This window comes from Rana temporaria, chromosome 3 (genome assembly GCF_905171775.1).
Source record: "Rana temporaria chromosome 3, aRanTem1.1, whole genome shotgun sequence".
NCBI lineage: Eukaryota > Metazoa > Chordata > Amphibia > Anura > Ranidae > Rana > Rana temporaria.
The window spans coordinates 105,109,852-105,126,031 of NC_053491.1; the positions used below are offsets into that span (position 1 = coordinate 105,109,852).

The window sequence follows — 16,180 nt, forward strand, 5'->3', positions numbered from 1 at the left end:
ATCAGATGGCAGTTGGGTGTAAACAGACAGGCGGTCCTGCGAGAGTGGGCTGTGTCCACTTTGTAGAAGCAGAGCAGTCCCCTGCTGAGCAAGTGGATCACAGCCGCAGTCCCACCCTGTCTGAAAAGGGGCCTAAATCAGGTGGCTATATGTCTTCATCATAGAAGGATCAGGATACAACCCACCAAGCTCTCTTGGCTCTGCAGATAACCAGGAATCCTGAAGAAAAAAAAAAAAAAAAAAAAAACAACATTACCCGCTTGCCGAGAGGGCCATAGTCAGAAAACAGGTACAGCTCGGTCAGTTAACTGGGAGGCCGTATTAAAATATCCTCCCAGAATCACAAACACCCAGGAATGTCTGCGACAGTCAGGTCTCCCAGACCCGGCCTGTCACAGATCAGAATAAAAAGGTCCATTGACAGCGGCCCTTTATCACGTGATCACTCTGTCCAATGGCGGAGTGATCACTTGTAAACAAACCAGAGCATGTCTGGTTCGGTTCCTCCCCTCATAATGAGCGATACAGCATGTGAGGAGAGAAGGATGCCAGTACAGCAGCACTGTGGGCTGGATCTAAAGTGCCCACAGCACTCATCTGTGCTCATCCAGCCACATTCATGCGCCACCCCTGCTGGCTCATCCATCCACATGCATGCGCCACCCCTGCTGGCTCATCCATCCACATGCATGCGCCACCCCTGCTGGCTCATCCATCCACATGCATGCGCCACCCCTGCTGGCTCATCCAAAAAGAAAAGAGTAATAGTTCATCAAGTTATATTTTAAATCTATAGCCCTAAATACCTGATGGTGCTCCCTGCATGTGGCCAGGCTGTGGAAGTCTCACACGTGGCATCACCATACTCAGGAACAGTCTAATGTATTTTAGGATGTCAGTTGTGGTATGCATAGGCTGTGCTCTGTGTGTGAGAAATAACTTGTAAGGATATAATCACTAAGTCTTTTTTCACTGCAAAATGTCTTGTGTAAAAGCATTCCTAAAAAGAATATATTACAATCAATAGCACAATATTAAAATATTATTACAAGAATTAAAATACAAAAAATAAAAGCTTATGTGCCATCATCTGTGTTGGCCTTTGAGAATCCAGTAATGATTTTAAAAACGCATTCTGGGAAATAAACATATTTAACAGGACATGGCATATGCAGTGTGCATCAATTATACTTCAGGGGAAAAAAAAAATAGTCTTTTATTTGAGGATTTAAAAAAGAAGAAAACAAAAGAAATACTGTGGAAAAACCAACAATCTGCAGCCACACAGCACTTTTTTTCTGAGATCAATGACCACTATATAACAAATTGAAGGAGCACCTAAAGTGTACTTTTAGGGTGCACATGCTGTACTGTGTCCTGTAGTGGAGATACATGCACCAGACAATCAGTAAAAAAGTAGCCATGCATGGCTCCATTTCAGCCCCATCGGCCGAACCGTAAAAATGAATTGATTCCTCCATCCGCACTAAACATGGTGGATAGAGAAATATCCACTGCCAGCAAATACCTGAACAAAGACTGCATCTGTTTTTAAATAGATTTTTTTTTTCTCCTCATTTTGCAACAGTTGTAGGCCTGCATTTTGCTCTGTATAGCCTTCGTGTCAACATCACTTAACAATCCAGTTGGCATGTATGTTTCTTTTTTTTCCCCGGGCAGCCAAGAGATTAAAGCCATGACTGGACTTCATCTTGGTAAAATGTGTTCCATTGTCAAAAGGATGAACTTGTCACTGCTGAATTTGAAACACAGGGAAGAGACTGGTGATCAATTGCTTGATAGCGATGGAGCTGTGTACGTCTTGAATCTTTCATGAGCCTTTTGTTGACTTAGGAGTCGCAAGGTCATCGTATCTACACCTTCATAGAGCCCTGGTTTTTGAGCCACCTCTACTGTGTAATCATTGGCCTGGTGGGGGACAAAAAAAAGTAAAGGTTTTCACTTTTGCAATATTCATTTAACAATAACAAACAGCAAGACCTGAGAGAAGCAGAGATCCACAATATGACAAACATTCTACGAAATAAAAATGTCAACGATCAATACCACCCCAGAACAGAAACATCCATTTGGTGTGTGTGCCCCACTAGTTTTTTTTTTGGGGGGGGGGGACCACCACATTCACACACCAGTTTCTTGCATTGCAAAATATTGTATTCTCACAGTAGTTTGTGTTGGAAATTAGCCCCTTCTAGGGTAGAGGTAGATAGACTTGTCTCTGCTCTGACCAGATTGACCCTCTTCACTCAGGCCTGAAGATCACTCTGAAATAACTGGACACAGACAGTGTAGTCTCTCAAAGTAATCTGATAATGCTGTATTATTGTGTGGTTTATATAGACAAATACAATAACCTTCAAGCATAAGTTTAGTTCACACAGTACTTTTCCTCAGTCTATAATACAGTTGGTATGTGACCTAGACAGTCTGTCTAGGAAAAGTACGAACGTAATTACAAGAAAAGCATGTGATTTATGGGAAAACTAAACTAGCTATAAGAACATATAAAACATAACAAGGCATAAGATGGATACTTGATCCAAGATGGAGACAGTTTGGTATATACATATAAATACCAGAAAGAAGATCGCGCTAATGAAATCTGCCAACTAACTGCAAATCGAATGTGTCAGATGAATTAGCAGCAATGTAGTGAGCTATACCATAAGTGACTCTATATAGTAAAAGTGATATAGATAAATATATAGTCCTTGGTAAAAAATTCCACAATGAAGAATGGTTAATTTGAATGCAAATAAAGATATAAACACATGAGTGTAAACATATTCTTGATAGATGAATTCTGTAATGAGCCAAAAAAGTCCACCACACAAAGATTTCAAAGGAAGGTGTCCCAAGTGCAGACAATCTGAAATATCCCGGAAAGAGTGATGACAGAGCACCTCCACCAATGACACACACAGCCTCTTACCGAATGTTATGGTCTCTGTTTAAGGAGACCTAATACAGCATATAGAAAGTGTTCACAACGGATAATCCCTCCAGTGTCCAATATAAAGACTGTCAGAATCGGCCAATCGTCTCAGCACAACAGGATATATGTAAAAAAGAGGGACTCACATAGCATAAAATCCTTGCGATTTTAATAAATAAAAAAGGTATGCACTTACATATATGTAGATCAAATAAGGCATCCAACATTAAAACAAGCCGGCCAGCTAAAAAAACGAACGCCCGTATCTTCCGGGTATTGCGATGTGCGCGGTGACGTCAGAACGTCTCCCCCCACGTCACCGCGCACATCGCAATACCCGGAAGATACGGGCGTTCGTTTTTTAGCTGGCCGGCTTGTTTTAATGTTGGATGCCTTATTTGTCTGCACTTGGGACACCTTCCTTTGAAATCTTTGTGTGGTGGACTTTTTTGGCTCATTACAGAATTCATCTATCAAGAATATGTTTACACTCATGTGTTTATATCTTTATTTGCATTCAAATTAAATTCTTCATTGTGGAATTTTTTACCAAGGACTATATATTTATCTATATCACTTTTACTATATAGAGTCACTTATGGTATAGCTCACTACATTGCTGCTAATTCATCTGACACATTCGATTTGCAGTTAGTTGGCAGATTTCATTAGCGCAATCTTCTTTCTGGTATTTACATTTGTTTGGTGTGGTATAACACTTTTTGGTCGCAGCTTTTATATATATTTTTTACATTTTTATTAAACATTTTTTTTATTTTCACATTTAGAATAAGCGCAATAATTTTTTCCATTGGTATATACATATTGCTTCAGTTTGTACCTCCATTACTTTGCACATTTAAAACTGACTTTCTCTCAGCTGGACTGAATAAAATATTTTACTTTATTGATAATCTGTCAATAGAGGGGAACAGTATTATTTTGGTTTGCAAATAGCAAATGTTACACCAGCACTAAACTATGGATCATGTTAATGAAATCAGTTGGTTCAGTGGGAAATATACCCAGTGCAGCTGTACAATAACCATAACCGGAAGATATGGATGACAGCAAAACATGGAACGCCAGCACTCAATAGGTTAAAATGAAAAAGTCTCTCAGTAGCAGAAATGAAAAACTGACAAGTTTATTCAATGGCGTTCATAGAAAAAAAAAAAACCCACATGCCAGTGCAGTGATCTGTATAATAGGAGTGATATTGAATTAAAGAGCTTATGGTATCACTGGGGGTCCACAGAACGAGGAGCGGACAGCATCCACACGTGGATAGAACCTGACAGTAAGGGAGGCCCCAATACCCCCTGCTACACTGAGCTGAACAAAGGACCTACTCATTTCAGATCTATACATTTTTCACACCACTATATAAACCATTTGCGTTTATTACTACATATCAGCATGCAGCTTATAGGGAACACACCTGAAGTATAAATGTTAATTAAATTAAATAGAGAGATTAAAAAAAAGTATTAGGACACTCACCAGCTGCAAAGATGCAAGCATGTACCTGCACACCTCATAGGGCTCTCGATGTGCCATTAGACTTGCAAAAGTGCGCCATTCTCCTACTTGGTTGTATTGTGAAACTAGACGATCGCCATAATCATGAATATCAAAAGCACCTCGTTCTTCCTATGTAGAGGGACAAAAGAAATGCTCAGAAAACCACTGTAATATGTGGCTTGTATAACCAAAAAAAAAAACAGAAAAAAAAAAAATGTAACCCCCAACCCTTAATTATTTTCTCTAAAACCACCAAAAGAAAGCTCTATTTGTGGGGGAAATAAAGGACATGAATTGTTTGGGTACGTCATCACATGCCGGCGCAATTGTCAATTAAAGCGATGCAGTGAACCAATTTTGAAAAAAAAAAAAAATACATACATTTCTTCATCAGTTTAGGCCAAAATGGATTCCGCTACATATTTTTGGTAAAAATCCCAATAAGCATATATCATTTGGTTTTCGTAAAATTTATAGCGTCTACAAAATAGGAAATAGATTCAGGGACATTCATTTTTTTTTTTTTATTATTTATTTATTGTTTTTACTGGTAATGACGGCAATCTGCAAATTTAAGCGGGTCTGCCCTAAGTGACACTTTTTGGGGACTGGTGACACCAAATACAGTGATCAGTGCCAAATAAATACTGATCAATGTATAAATGACACTGGCAGGGAAGGGGTTAACACTAGGGGGAGATAAAGGGGTTAACCATGTTCCCTGGGTGTGTTCCAACTCTTTGGGGGCTGGGCTCACTGGGACAACACAGAGATCACCGTTCCCGATTACTAGGAACTGCCAATCTCAGACTTGTCCCCTGTCTGTACAGGGATCCGCCTTGTTTACATAGCGCACACGCTCCCCCGGGTCCTCATACATGGTCCGACGTTTGCACCGCTGCGCTCCTTGTGGCAGTATAATCTGCGGAAGGCAAGTGGTTAAATCCCATTTATTTTTATTAAATGCATTTTAATAAAATGCTTTTGGAGTAGAAAAAATCTATGTAAAATAGGATTTTTTCGTCATACTTTCCTATAAAATCCTTTTATTTGATTACATCACGGAACACAGAGTTGGACCAATATTCATTACCTACTGGGTTATACGCCATCTCTAGGTGAGATGGTAGACAGTCTTAGAAAGGAAGTGATCCCCTATATAACCCCCTCCTACCAGGAAGTACTTTAGTTTTATAGCAAACACCGAATCCTCAAAAAAGAGGGGAGGGAACTCTGGTTCCCGTGATATACTCAAAGAAAAGGATTTTACAGGCAAGTATGACATCATGAGGCACAGAGTTAGGCCAATTGTCATTACCTAATGGGAAGTCGCAGAGCAATAGCTTTGAGGGGAGGTCGACACCCTGCCAAACCGTAGACATCAGACCTTATAAGGCAGCCCGCAGTAAACTGAGGCCAAAAGCCAAATCCTCGGCTGCTCGAACATCCACTAGCAGCCTGAGCCACAGACATCTGATTGCGAAAAGCAGAGGAGGTTCCTACACCCCTGTTAAAATGAGCACTAAAAAGGGAGTAGCTTTATGTTTCAGACCATAGGCCTGAATGACCAATTAAAGGACCCAATTGCAATGGAAGTCTTGGAAGCCGCCTGCCCCTTCTTGGGTCCTTTTGGTAAAACAAAACAGGAGTCTGATCCTCAGACCTCTGCAGATCTAGACAAATAAACCTTGACTGCCCAGACAAATGTCCAAAGAATGCAGTCGTCTCTCTTCAGCCGAACAAGGCTGAGAGAGAAAAAGAAGGCAAAATAATGTCCTAATTCAAATGAAAGGCTGACACCACTTTTGGCAAAAAGGATGGAACAGGTCGTGGTGAAGGATCAAGTATGGTCCCCTGCATGAAAAGGGCCGCCAACTCCGACACACTTCTAGCCGGGGTGATGGCCATCAGGAAGGCTAGATTGCATGACAGCAAGTCTAATGAAATTTCCTTGATAGGCTCAAATGGTTGTTTCTGTAACACAGACTGCACCAAGTTCAAGTCCCAACGACACATAAAAGTGACCTAATGGGTGGAAGCAAACGAGTTGCCCCTTGCATAAAAGGTTCGGACCAGCGAATGGGAGGCTAAAGGCCTTTGAAAGAATACAGACAGGGCCAAAATCTGACTTCCGAATGTACTCAAAGCCAAATTTGATTTCCACAGCAGACTGTGGAAAAGAGAATTCTCCCAATCACTTATTTCCAAGGATGCCATTTTCTGGCTTCCCATCAAGCAATACAAGTCTTCCAGACCTTATGATAGATATTCCTAGTGACAGCTTTTCTAGCATTCACTAGGGTAGACACCACTGCTCCCAAGATGCCATGGTCTTTCAACACCCTGGCTTCAATAGCCATGCTGTCAAATTTAGAGACTATGAAATTGGGGTGGAATATAGGACCTTGAGACAGTAGATCGGGGCGACGTGGAAGTGTCCATGGCCTGTCTATTGTCATACTCACAATCTCCGGTAACTAGGGCCTTCTGGGCCCGGCTGGTGCCACCAGGATTAATGGAACCCCCTCTCGCCAAATCCTGCACAACAAATGTGGAAGGAGAGGGATCGGGGGGGGGGGGGGGGGGAGAGCATAAACCAGGGAATACTGGCTCCATTGAACTATCAGAGCATCTGCTCCGATTGTCAGAGGATCCCTTGTTCGGGACACAAACTGCTGTAGCTTTTTGTTGAACCTGGATTCCAACAGGTCGACCTCTGGCTATCCCTAACGCTGGCAAATTTCCTGGAACACCACTGGGTGTAGGGACTGCGGCTGAGATAATCTGTCTTCTAGTTCTCTACTCCCGGGATATGGACTGCCGATAGAATTGGCACATGCCCCTCTGCCCAGGCCAGTATATGGTTCACCTCCTTCAGAGCTAAACGACTTCTGGGACCGCCTTGGTGGTTCTTATAGGCCACTGCAGTTGCATTGTCTGACTGAATCCTGATAAGGCAGTCCTGAAGCTCCAACCTCCAGGACCGTAGGGCCAGACGTACTGCCCGTAATTCCAAGACGTTAATGGGCAGGATCTGTTCTGTCCTTGACCATTTCCCCATAGCCAAAAAAAAAAAAAAAAAAGAAGAGTACCTGGGTGTAGTATTAACACACTTCAGAAGGGAGACCCTTTAATAGGGCTCACCAAGCCCCTATGCAACAATCCTGCCAAGCACCTTTAGCCTGCCAAGCAACACCTGGTTACTCGCATGATCTGGGTAAGGAGAAATTAACTGCTGCAAATGCCTGGTTCAGAGCCTGTTCTGTGTCCCACAGCTGCCTTTTGGAAGCACTGCATGCTTGGCATACACAGCTTAAATAAGCTGGCTGTGCGTCAGAATGTCCAGATAAAGGCTACAGTGCATGTGCAGCTCCGGGCACATGTGCCATGGCCGCCAAACTGCTAAGCACAGCAGCACTCTTGCGAATGCACATGCGCCATGGCAAACCAAGGTGGAATTGTGCACGACCATACAGGTAAAAAAAAACAGCCCAACACAAGCAAAAAAGGTACCCTTTACAAAACATTGCTTGAGAAAGGCTGCATTAAATTTTTAATCTACATATTATCCCAGAGATCATATGGCAATTTCAATATGGATTATCCCAACCGAAAACCAAAATTTCCCCTGGGTAGGGGTCAGTGGTTGTTCATTTTGTATCCCTACCTGTTCTTGCAGCTGTGGCCCCATTTTATCCTCCCATTCTCGCACACGTAAGGAAAGTACTGTCTCTTGTGCATACTTCTGAGAATTAGCAATGTACAGCTCCTAAAAAAAAAAAAAAAAAAAATATTATATTATATTACACAAATCGAATTATGCCAAATCTGGTTGGAGAATTATAAAAGCACTGCTCAACTTAAAAAAAAAAAAAAAAAATCAAGACACCTACCACGTTCTGTCTCACCAATTCCTCATACGATATCTGGCCATCAAAGTCAATAGGTTCTATAGGAGGACAAGAATAAGTAGACAGAAATCAGTACAATATAAAAACAAAACAAAAACTTGCATACAACTACAATACAGCCAACTACAACTACAATACAGCCAACAAATGTTACCAAATGTCCCCTGTCCCTGAGCACGTCTAATTTAAACGAAAATCTGTCTCGTCTACATTGGCCTTAACCATACTTGGCCTAATCACAGTCAGCCTCATTCACAATAGATCGTCTAAATGTGTTTATATTTTGCTTGATAAATGATACTCATTTGAGTAAACATTTTCTTTTATATCTCAAGACAAGTGTTAAAGTGATTGTAAAGTCTTGCTTTTAAAAAAAAAAATTCAACAAAACCCACTACAAAACCGTGTTATACCTACTCCTCTGTGCAGTTGATTTTGCACAGAGCAGCCTGGATCCTCATCTCCTCGTGTCCCTCCCGACGAGTGCCCCCTTAGACCAGAAGCTTGCTATGGGGGCACCCGAGCAGAGTCAGAGCTCCGTGTATTCAGACACAGAGCCCAGCCCCCTCTCTCCCCTGATTGGCCAACCGACAGCTGCAGGACCCAATGCCGCTGCGCCACAGCCAATCAGGAGGAGGAGAGTCCCGGACGGCCGAGGGAATCGTAGACATCACTGGTTAGAGAGGGGGCTCAGGGTAAGTGCTCGGCGGCGTGCCACACACAAGTTTTTTTTATCTTAATGCATAGATGCCTTTACAACTCCTTTAAGTCCATCCCAAAGCCATCTTACAACAGATAATTCACAAATATGCGTGTTGATTAAATGGACAGCCTACAGATCACCAGACATGGCACAACTAAACTGATAGTCAGGGGCAGCAATCACTCTAAAACAAAGTCCAGCTTACTGTTCAATACACGTTCACAGTAAATATGAACATGTGTCTGTACCCATTAAAATAGCAATTCATGATCTTGCAGTTAGCATTACAAAACTGAAATTATTCAGCTAAGGTGCACTGGCACGCTGGTTGTCTAATGCTTGTACATTAGAATAATGTGGAATATTTTGCTAGCCCCTGATCTAAAAAATGCTGCAACTATGCTTTAAGTCAAGGAAAAAGGTCAAACCATTTACCTTGATGGTGAATAGTAGGCACAAATGCTCCAATTTAAAAAGGTTGTTAACCTGCTGAAATAATAAAAAAAATAAACCTGTAGGACAAACGGACATAATGTGCTAGTATGCATGGCATACTAGCACATTGTGAAATGCTTAACTTGGAACAAAGCGCTTCCAGTAGTGCCAGCGCACCGCTGAGACGGCTGATATCTTCCCCCGATGTTTCTTCTGCATTCAGGCACTGCACCGCGAGTCACCGGAGCCGCGATGACATGCGCACAGCCACCGGTTTCAGCACAGGCTCTGAAGGTCCGGCACTGTAAGTGGGACCTAAACTGTGCAATATTAGTAGATATTCACAGTACCTACAGGTAATCCTTATTTATTATAGGCTTACCTGTAGGTACAAGTGGTGTAACTTCTGCACAGAGACAAAGTGTAGGAACTGTACCGAGTTGGATTACCACACAGATTTGAAAACTACAAAAAGGGCACAAAGATTTAAAGATAGATAACACACAGCACTTGTATTTAAACAATGTGTGTTTAGCCCAGGGTTTGACAAATTTGCTTGGAATCTAGGAGCCATCTAAAAAAAGTTAGGAGCCAGAAAACACGCACTGTCCCGCTGATCTCGTGAGCAATCAAAGTGGGAGCCCTCTCTCTAGGAGCGTGGGGAGGAGGCCTTGAAGCAAAACTTCTTCCTTTTTGGTTGGAGCTCCACTTTAAAGTGTATGTTAACCCAAAAAAGCAGTTCTTGTTCCCCATGTAGATCGTGCCCTGGCTGGTATTTAAACAGAGGACCCCAGTGCTGCAAGGCAGAATGTCAAACCACTAAGCCACAATGCTGCCAGCACTGTATAGCCAAAACTTGTCTCACAATGGTCAGCAGGACAAACTGGTGATTATCTCCAGCGGTGACACAGAACACAATCTTGGCAGAAAGGTTAACCCTTCCACACTATCCAAAATAGGGGGTGACCTGGGAGATGGCAAAAAAATTGTCTCCGCGCGATCGCGGCGGGCCGGTAATTGAGGCCGCGGCCTTCTGCAGGCCTAAGCTTCCCCGGGTGCCAGGTCACAATTGCGACTGGGCACCCGGATTTTGTCGAGCCCTGGTTTAGCCCAATTGTCAACAATCTCATTTCTATTTTTAACCACTTGACCCCCGGAAGACTTTAACTCCCGTCATGACCAGGCAATTTTTTGCTATTTAGCACTACTATAACTGGTAACTGCAGTCATGCAATGCTGTGTCCAAACAAAATGTATATCTTTTTGGTGATATTTGTACACCAATGTTTTTTTGTGATATAAATAACTTTTTTGGTCATATCCAAACATATTGGATAAACATATGAAGAAACTTTTTAAAAAAAATTGGATAAATTTTGGCCAAAATGTATTCTGCTACATGTCTTGATTAATATAATATATATATATATATATATATATATATATATATATATATATATATATATATATATATATATATATATATATATATATATATATATATATATATATATATATATATATATATATATATATATATATTGCTTCTGTTGCGTGAAAGTTATGGCGCCTACAAGCTATGGTATAAATAATGAAATTTTTACTTTATATTAATGGCTGTGATCAGCGACTTATAACGAGACTTCAATAGTGCAAGAGGCAATATGACACTGACAAGAACCAACAGCCACGAACATGCCCAGTGACTTAATACAGCGATCAGTATTATACACTGTCACTTTACTTAATGACACTGGCTGTGAAGGGGTTAAAACGTGTCCCTATGTGTAAAGTGTGCTGCTTTTACTAATAGATCTCCAAGTTCTCTCTGTACAGAGCTCTGTGTCGATTGTCAACACAGAACTCTGGGCTGCGATTATACACAGCCAATCAGCAGGTTCAATGCATGAATCATTGACATGCTCCCACTGTATACAATCACAGTGGGGCGTACGCATGCTAGCACCCTAAACCCAGAAGCAGGCAGCGACGTACTGTACAGGTAAAGTTGCTTTGCCTGTGCGGCCTGCCCAGTACATTGTGGGTGGGCAGTCCGCAATTAGTTGAAAGATTGAACCAGGAAGTACACACCGCACATGGAAAAAAAAAAAAAAAAAAAAATAAAAGAGGATCAGCGAGAGAGTGCTCTTCCTGAGGTCAGGGGTGTGTGTAATTTATTTTCTTCTCCCAGAATCAACACATTCATTATTTTCTAAAAAGCCTAAAAAGTCATATCCCACAATCACCAAAGTACTGTAACAAATTGGTGCAGTACAGAAACACCTACAAGAAAAAGTAACAACTAAAAAGCTAGTCTGTACTTCCTGCATGCATCACAAGGCTTAGTTTGTCATTTTGACTGAAGTATAAGTATGTCATATATCACCTGTTTAAAATGGCAGTATGATTTCCCTTAATAGAAGAAAAAAAAAAAACACAACAGCATTGTTTTGGCCATAAAATTACTTAAAACCCCCAAAACATTTCCTGTAAGCAGAGGCATTGTACAATAAAAATACAGTAATCATTTTGTTAATCCCTTTTGATAGTAATGAAGTTAACAAAATTCCCATGTGATAGGTATTCTTTATGGAGACATTGGGGGGGGGGGGGGGATCTAATAGACCCCCAATATATTTGCTGCCTTCCAAAGCATGTAACCAAGATAAGATGAAAGTGATCACTGCTGGACCATTTTCACTTTACAAAAAAAAAAAACGCAAGCACAAGCTGATGGTTGCTATTGCAGCAATTAGGTTGTGCTAAGCCCTTTACTCTTTGGATGCACTGCGTACATCCAAAGATCTGAACCAGCTAAGCCTTTTTGAGTGTATATAAAAGTGTAAAAACCACGTTTCAAACATTTCAAGTAATAACATGAATGTGACCATCCCATCCTTTCAAGGGACCACAAGATGCCACTTCTAGCATTACCAATATTTTCACACGCTGGCATGTCTGTCAAGATAGCTGGAATACTTTGCCCCAAATCTTCATGGTCTGAAAGGTCTAAACAAAAAAAACAAAGGAGCAACAAATAAGATTGAGTAAAAGGTAAAAATTGCACAAAATGTACAAACTGCAATGGAACAGTCAGATCAATTACAGAATCAAGGTCACATTTGGGGGGGCGGGGGAAGAATGACACACAGGTCCTTGCAGTTCAACCTACATGTGAGCATGTGTACGATTTTCATTAGCCAACAATTCCCATAGCCCTGTATATTCTGCTTTTTGAGGCAGACATCTGAAAGTTCATGGACTGTCAATCGTTTTTTTTCTATTTCTACTTTATTTATTTTTTTATTGTATTTTTTTTTTTTTTTCCCCCCACAGTGCTTTGTGTGGAGGTGAGGGTTGTGGACAGGGTCAGTAGTAGATTTTATTCATACATTTTTTTTTAACAAAATGTATTCTCCTTTTAATCGATTATGAAAATTGTAATCGATTATGAAAATTGTAATCGATTTCATAATCAATTAGTTGTTTCGGCCCTAATATATATATTTCGCCTTTTTAATTAATATAATGAATTTAAATCAATATGAATTTGTCGGGCATCTTTAGCGCAAGCTCAAGAAAAGTGTATCCCTTTAAATGCTATGTATGTCTTCACACTGGTCTGTTGTGTCTCCGTTGTGGTGTTTAACCACTTCAATACAGGGCATTTTCACCCCCTTCCTGCCCAGACCAGTTTAGGTCGATATGTATTCTACACTTTTTTTACCAAAAATAACACAATACGCGTATATTGATTGGTTTGCGCAAAAGTTATAGCGTTTACAAAATAGGGGATTTATGGCATTTTTTCTTTTTTTACTAGTAATGGCGGCAATCTGCGATTTTTATTGTGACCGTGACATTGCGACGGACATATCGAACACTTGACACGTTTTTGGGACCATTCACACATTTATACGATAAGTGCTATACAAAACTGCACTGATTACTGTGTAAATGTGACTGGCAGGGAAGGGGTTAAATATGTGCCCTAGGGAGTGATTCTAACTATAGGGGGAGAGGACTCACAAGGGGAGGAGACCGATCTGTGTTTCTCTGTACTGGGAACACACATCGTCTCTTCACCTCTGACAGGATGTGGATCTGTGTGTTTACATACACCGATCTACGGTCCTGTTGTGAAAACGGGCAATCGCGGGTGCCCGGCTGACATCGCGGCCCCGAGATCCTGGGCAAGCCCACCCCCCTAGCCGCCCGGGAAGCCCAGGACGTCACAACATCCACCCGCAGGGATGGAAGGTTCCTGCTGAACTCATTTTATACCCCCCCCCCTCCCATTGAACTGAAAATGCAGCAAGAACGCACCCATAGTACATTTTTGATGCCGTTTTTGGAGTCATAACATGAAAAAAAAAAAAACGCACCATAAGCACAGTAAACCAGTGGTAAAATCACGGCAAAATAGTGTGCCTTTTCGGTGCCATTATCGGCACACTTTTTTCTTATCAGCAAAATGCAGACCACACCATTTTCGGCCGATATGTTTCTGCGGCCGAAATTTCATTGCATCTCTAATGTATAGCAAAGTGCAGACACTAAATATATGTCAGATATTTGCATATTAACGCTCAGAACCAAAAATAATGTATATTTTAAAATTATACTTTATCAGCTCATTTATTCAAAGTCAATGATAGGTCAATTTTAAGACCAGTATTATTGTTTATGTCATGCAAGTATGGAGAATCAGTTTAAGCAAACCTGCGCAATCCTCATGATCAAGATAATCGTCACGTGGTTCCTCCATGTGATTAGCTGGTTCTTCCTCGGCGAGCAAGTCTGCTACCTCGGTATCTAGTGGTCCCTAAGAAAAGTACAGGTGAATAAAAAGATTTGTAATTGAGGCAGATACCAAGGATTACATAGCGTTTTGCATTCATCCACATACGGTGTGGTGTTGTCCCAAAATTTACAATGAGTTTTGTTTACATATATGTCGTCAGTTATGAGATATTGATCTTTAACAATCAAACGTTACAATGATTAACATTAAATGCAAACTTAAAATATGATTTTTTGGTAAACTTTTATAAAAACCCATGTTCTTTGAACTCATAAGGGGATCAACACCTAGAAGGTATATAGCCTGACTATAGGGATATAGTCTTCCTTTTGAACAAGAACTAAAAAGGCCAGCATTCACTAGGATTGTGGAACATGCATGGCAATTAGAGCAGCACATTTTGCATTACTTATAATGCTATATTGGTGGATTAAAAAAAAAGTTTGTCCACTGGAATAGGAAAACTGCACATCTTGGTGAATTTACCGCTCATGAGGAACTGTTGAGGAAAAAAAGGTATTAGTAGAAAGAACACCTTTCAGGGTGAGCCCAGTTCACATAAAACACGCCCTGAAGAGAGGAAGATTGCGGATGCTGTGGTGGGTGCCATGATCTCAATGACCTTAGGGGCCGAAGGACTCGAGAACCGGCAAGTTTAAAGCGATTGTAAACACTCATCTTATAAAAACAACCCATCCTGTTTAAAATAAAGGCAAAACGTTGTATAGATAAAAAAACAAAAACACACAAACACCCTTTTTCCTTAAGGAGTACCTTCCCTCTGTTCTCAGCTGCATAAGAGCTGGGGGGAGGGGGGGGGGGGGGGAGGAGGACACTGATCTTCCCAGTAAATGGCCATGCGGGGAGGGGGGGGGGGGGGGTTGCAGGACAAGTCTGATCACTGAAGGAGAGCACATTGAGCTCACAGCCTTGCTAGAGAACTGACCACGGTGTGAAGTCCTGCTTAGTGTGGTCGGTTTTTAATAGGAAATCAGAGGGACTAGCAGGAATTTCACACAAGGGAAGCAATACAAAGAGGACAGGATACTTTCTCATACAAGTACATGGCATGGTAGAATGCATTAAGAAAATGTTTTTTTGCCTTTACAACTCATTTAAAAAGAGAAGTATGGGACCCCTCCACATTCATACTTACTTAGATGGATGCAGCATCAGTCCGATGCTGCATCTGTCCCCCGGAGCCTCTACACTGAAAATCAAACGATCGAACATTGCAGATCGCTCGGTTTGCACAGCTTTGTGAGCAGAGAGAGCTGCAGACACAGTCACAGTTCTTTGCTCATCTCTCTTCATGCTCATTGGAGCGCAGACCTGTGGAGGGGGCGGAGTGGACCGTCTCAGGCTCTCAGTGGCTCGCTGAGACAGGGGTCAGCCCAGACACCTGGCGGATTCAGACTGTCATGATAACACGTGCCTGGACTGAAATCTGTGACAACTGCTGAAAACTGGTCACGGGAGTGCAAAACTAACTGCATGTCTGTGACCCATAGGAGAAGCCCAGCGAAACGAACTCAGGCTGGATTTCTCCAATTTGAAAAAAAAAAAATCTTCTTGCAGCAGATCAAATAGGGACAAAAAAAAAAAAAACATTACTGAAATAAAACGGGGGATTGTTTTAGTCAAAAGGAGTAGAGTAGCTTCCTGGTCTGGAAAGTGAAAATCTGGAGAGAACTGCCAGTTTAGAAACATGTCAAACAGTACTAACAGCCACCTGCAAGAGGGAGGGAGTCTGGAAAATTCAGGGGGGGGGGGGGGTCAGAGGACAAAATTAGAGGCCCACTTTGGAACAGGGGTCTTCCAGGTGTATAAACATTCTCAGCCACATT

The 16,180-nt window shown here is 41.5% G+C and overlaps 1 protein-coding gene across 1 annotated transcript in view; it reads right to left on the bottom strand.

Moving 5' to 3' along the window:
• Positions 1 to 1,198: 1,198 nt before the first annotated feature.
• The window catches only part of NCAPH2 (non-SMC condensin II complex subunit H2), a 47,910-nt gene continuing 32,928 nt past the window's right edge, over positions 1,199 to 16,180 (bottom strand). The window contains exons 16-21 of the mRNA XM_040343178.1: positions 14,252 to 14,354; positions 12,464 to 12,538; positions 8,374 to 8,429; positions 8,148 to 8,249; positions 4,460 to 4,609; positions 1,199 to 1,929 (exon numbers count right to left, since the gene is read on the bottom strand). Of these exons, the coding sequence (XP_040199112.1) occupies positions 1,789 to 1,929; positions 4,460 to 4,609; positions 8,148 to 8,249; positions 8,374 to 8,429; positions 12,464 to 12,538; positions 14,252 to 14,354 (627 nt within the window). The 3' untranslated portion in view covers positions 1,199 to 1,788. The remainder of the gene's footprint in view (positions 1,930 to 4,459; positions 4,610 to 8,147; positions 8,250 to 8,373; positions 8,430 to 12,463; positions 12,539 to 14,251; positions 14,355 to 16,180) is intronic.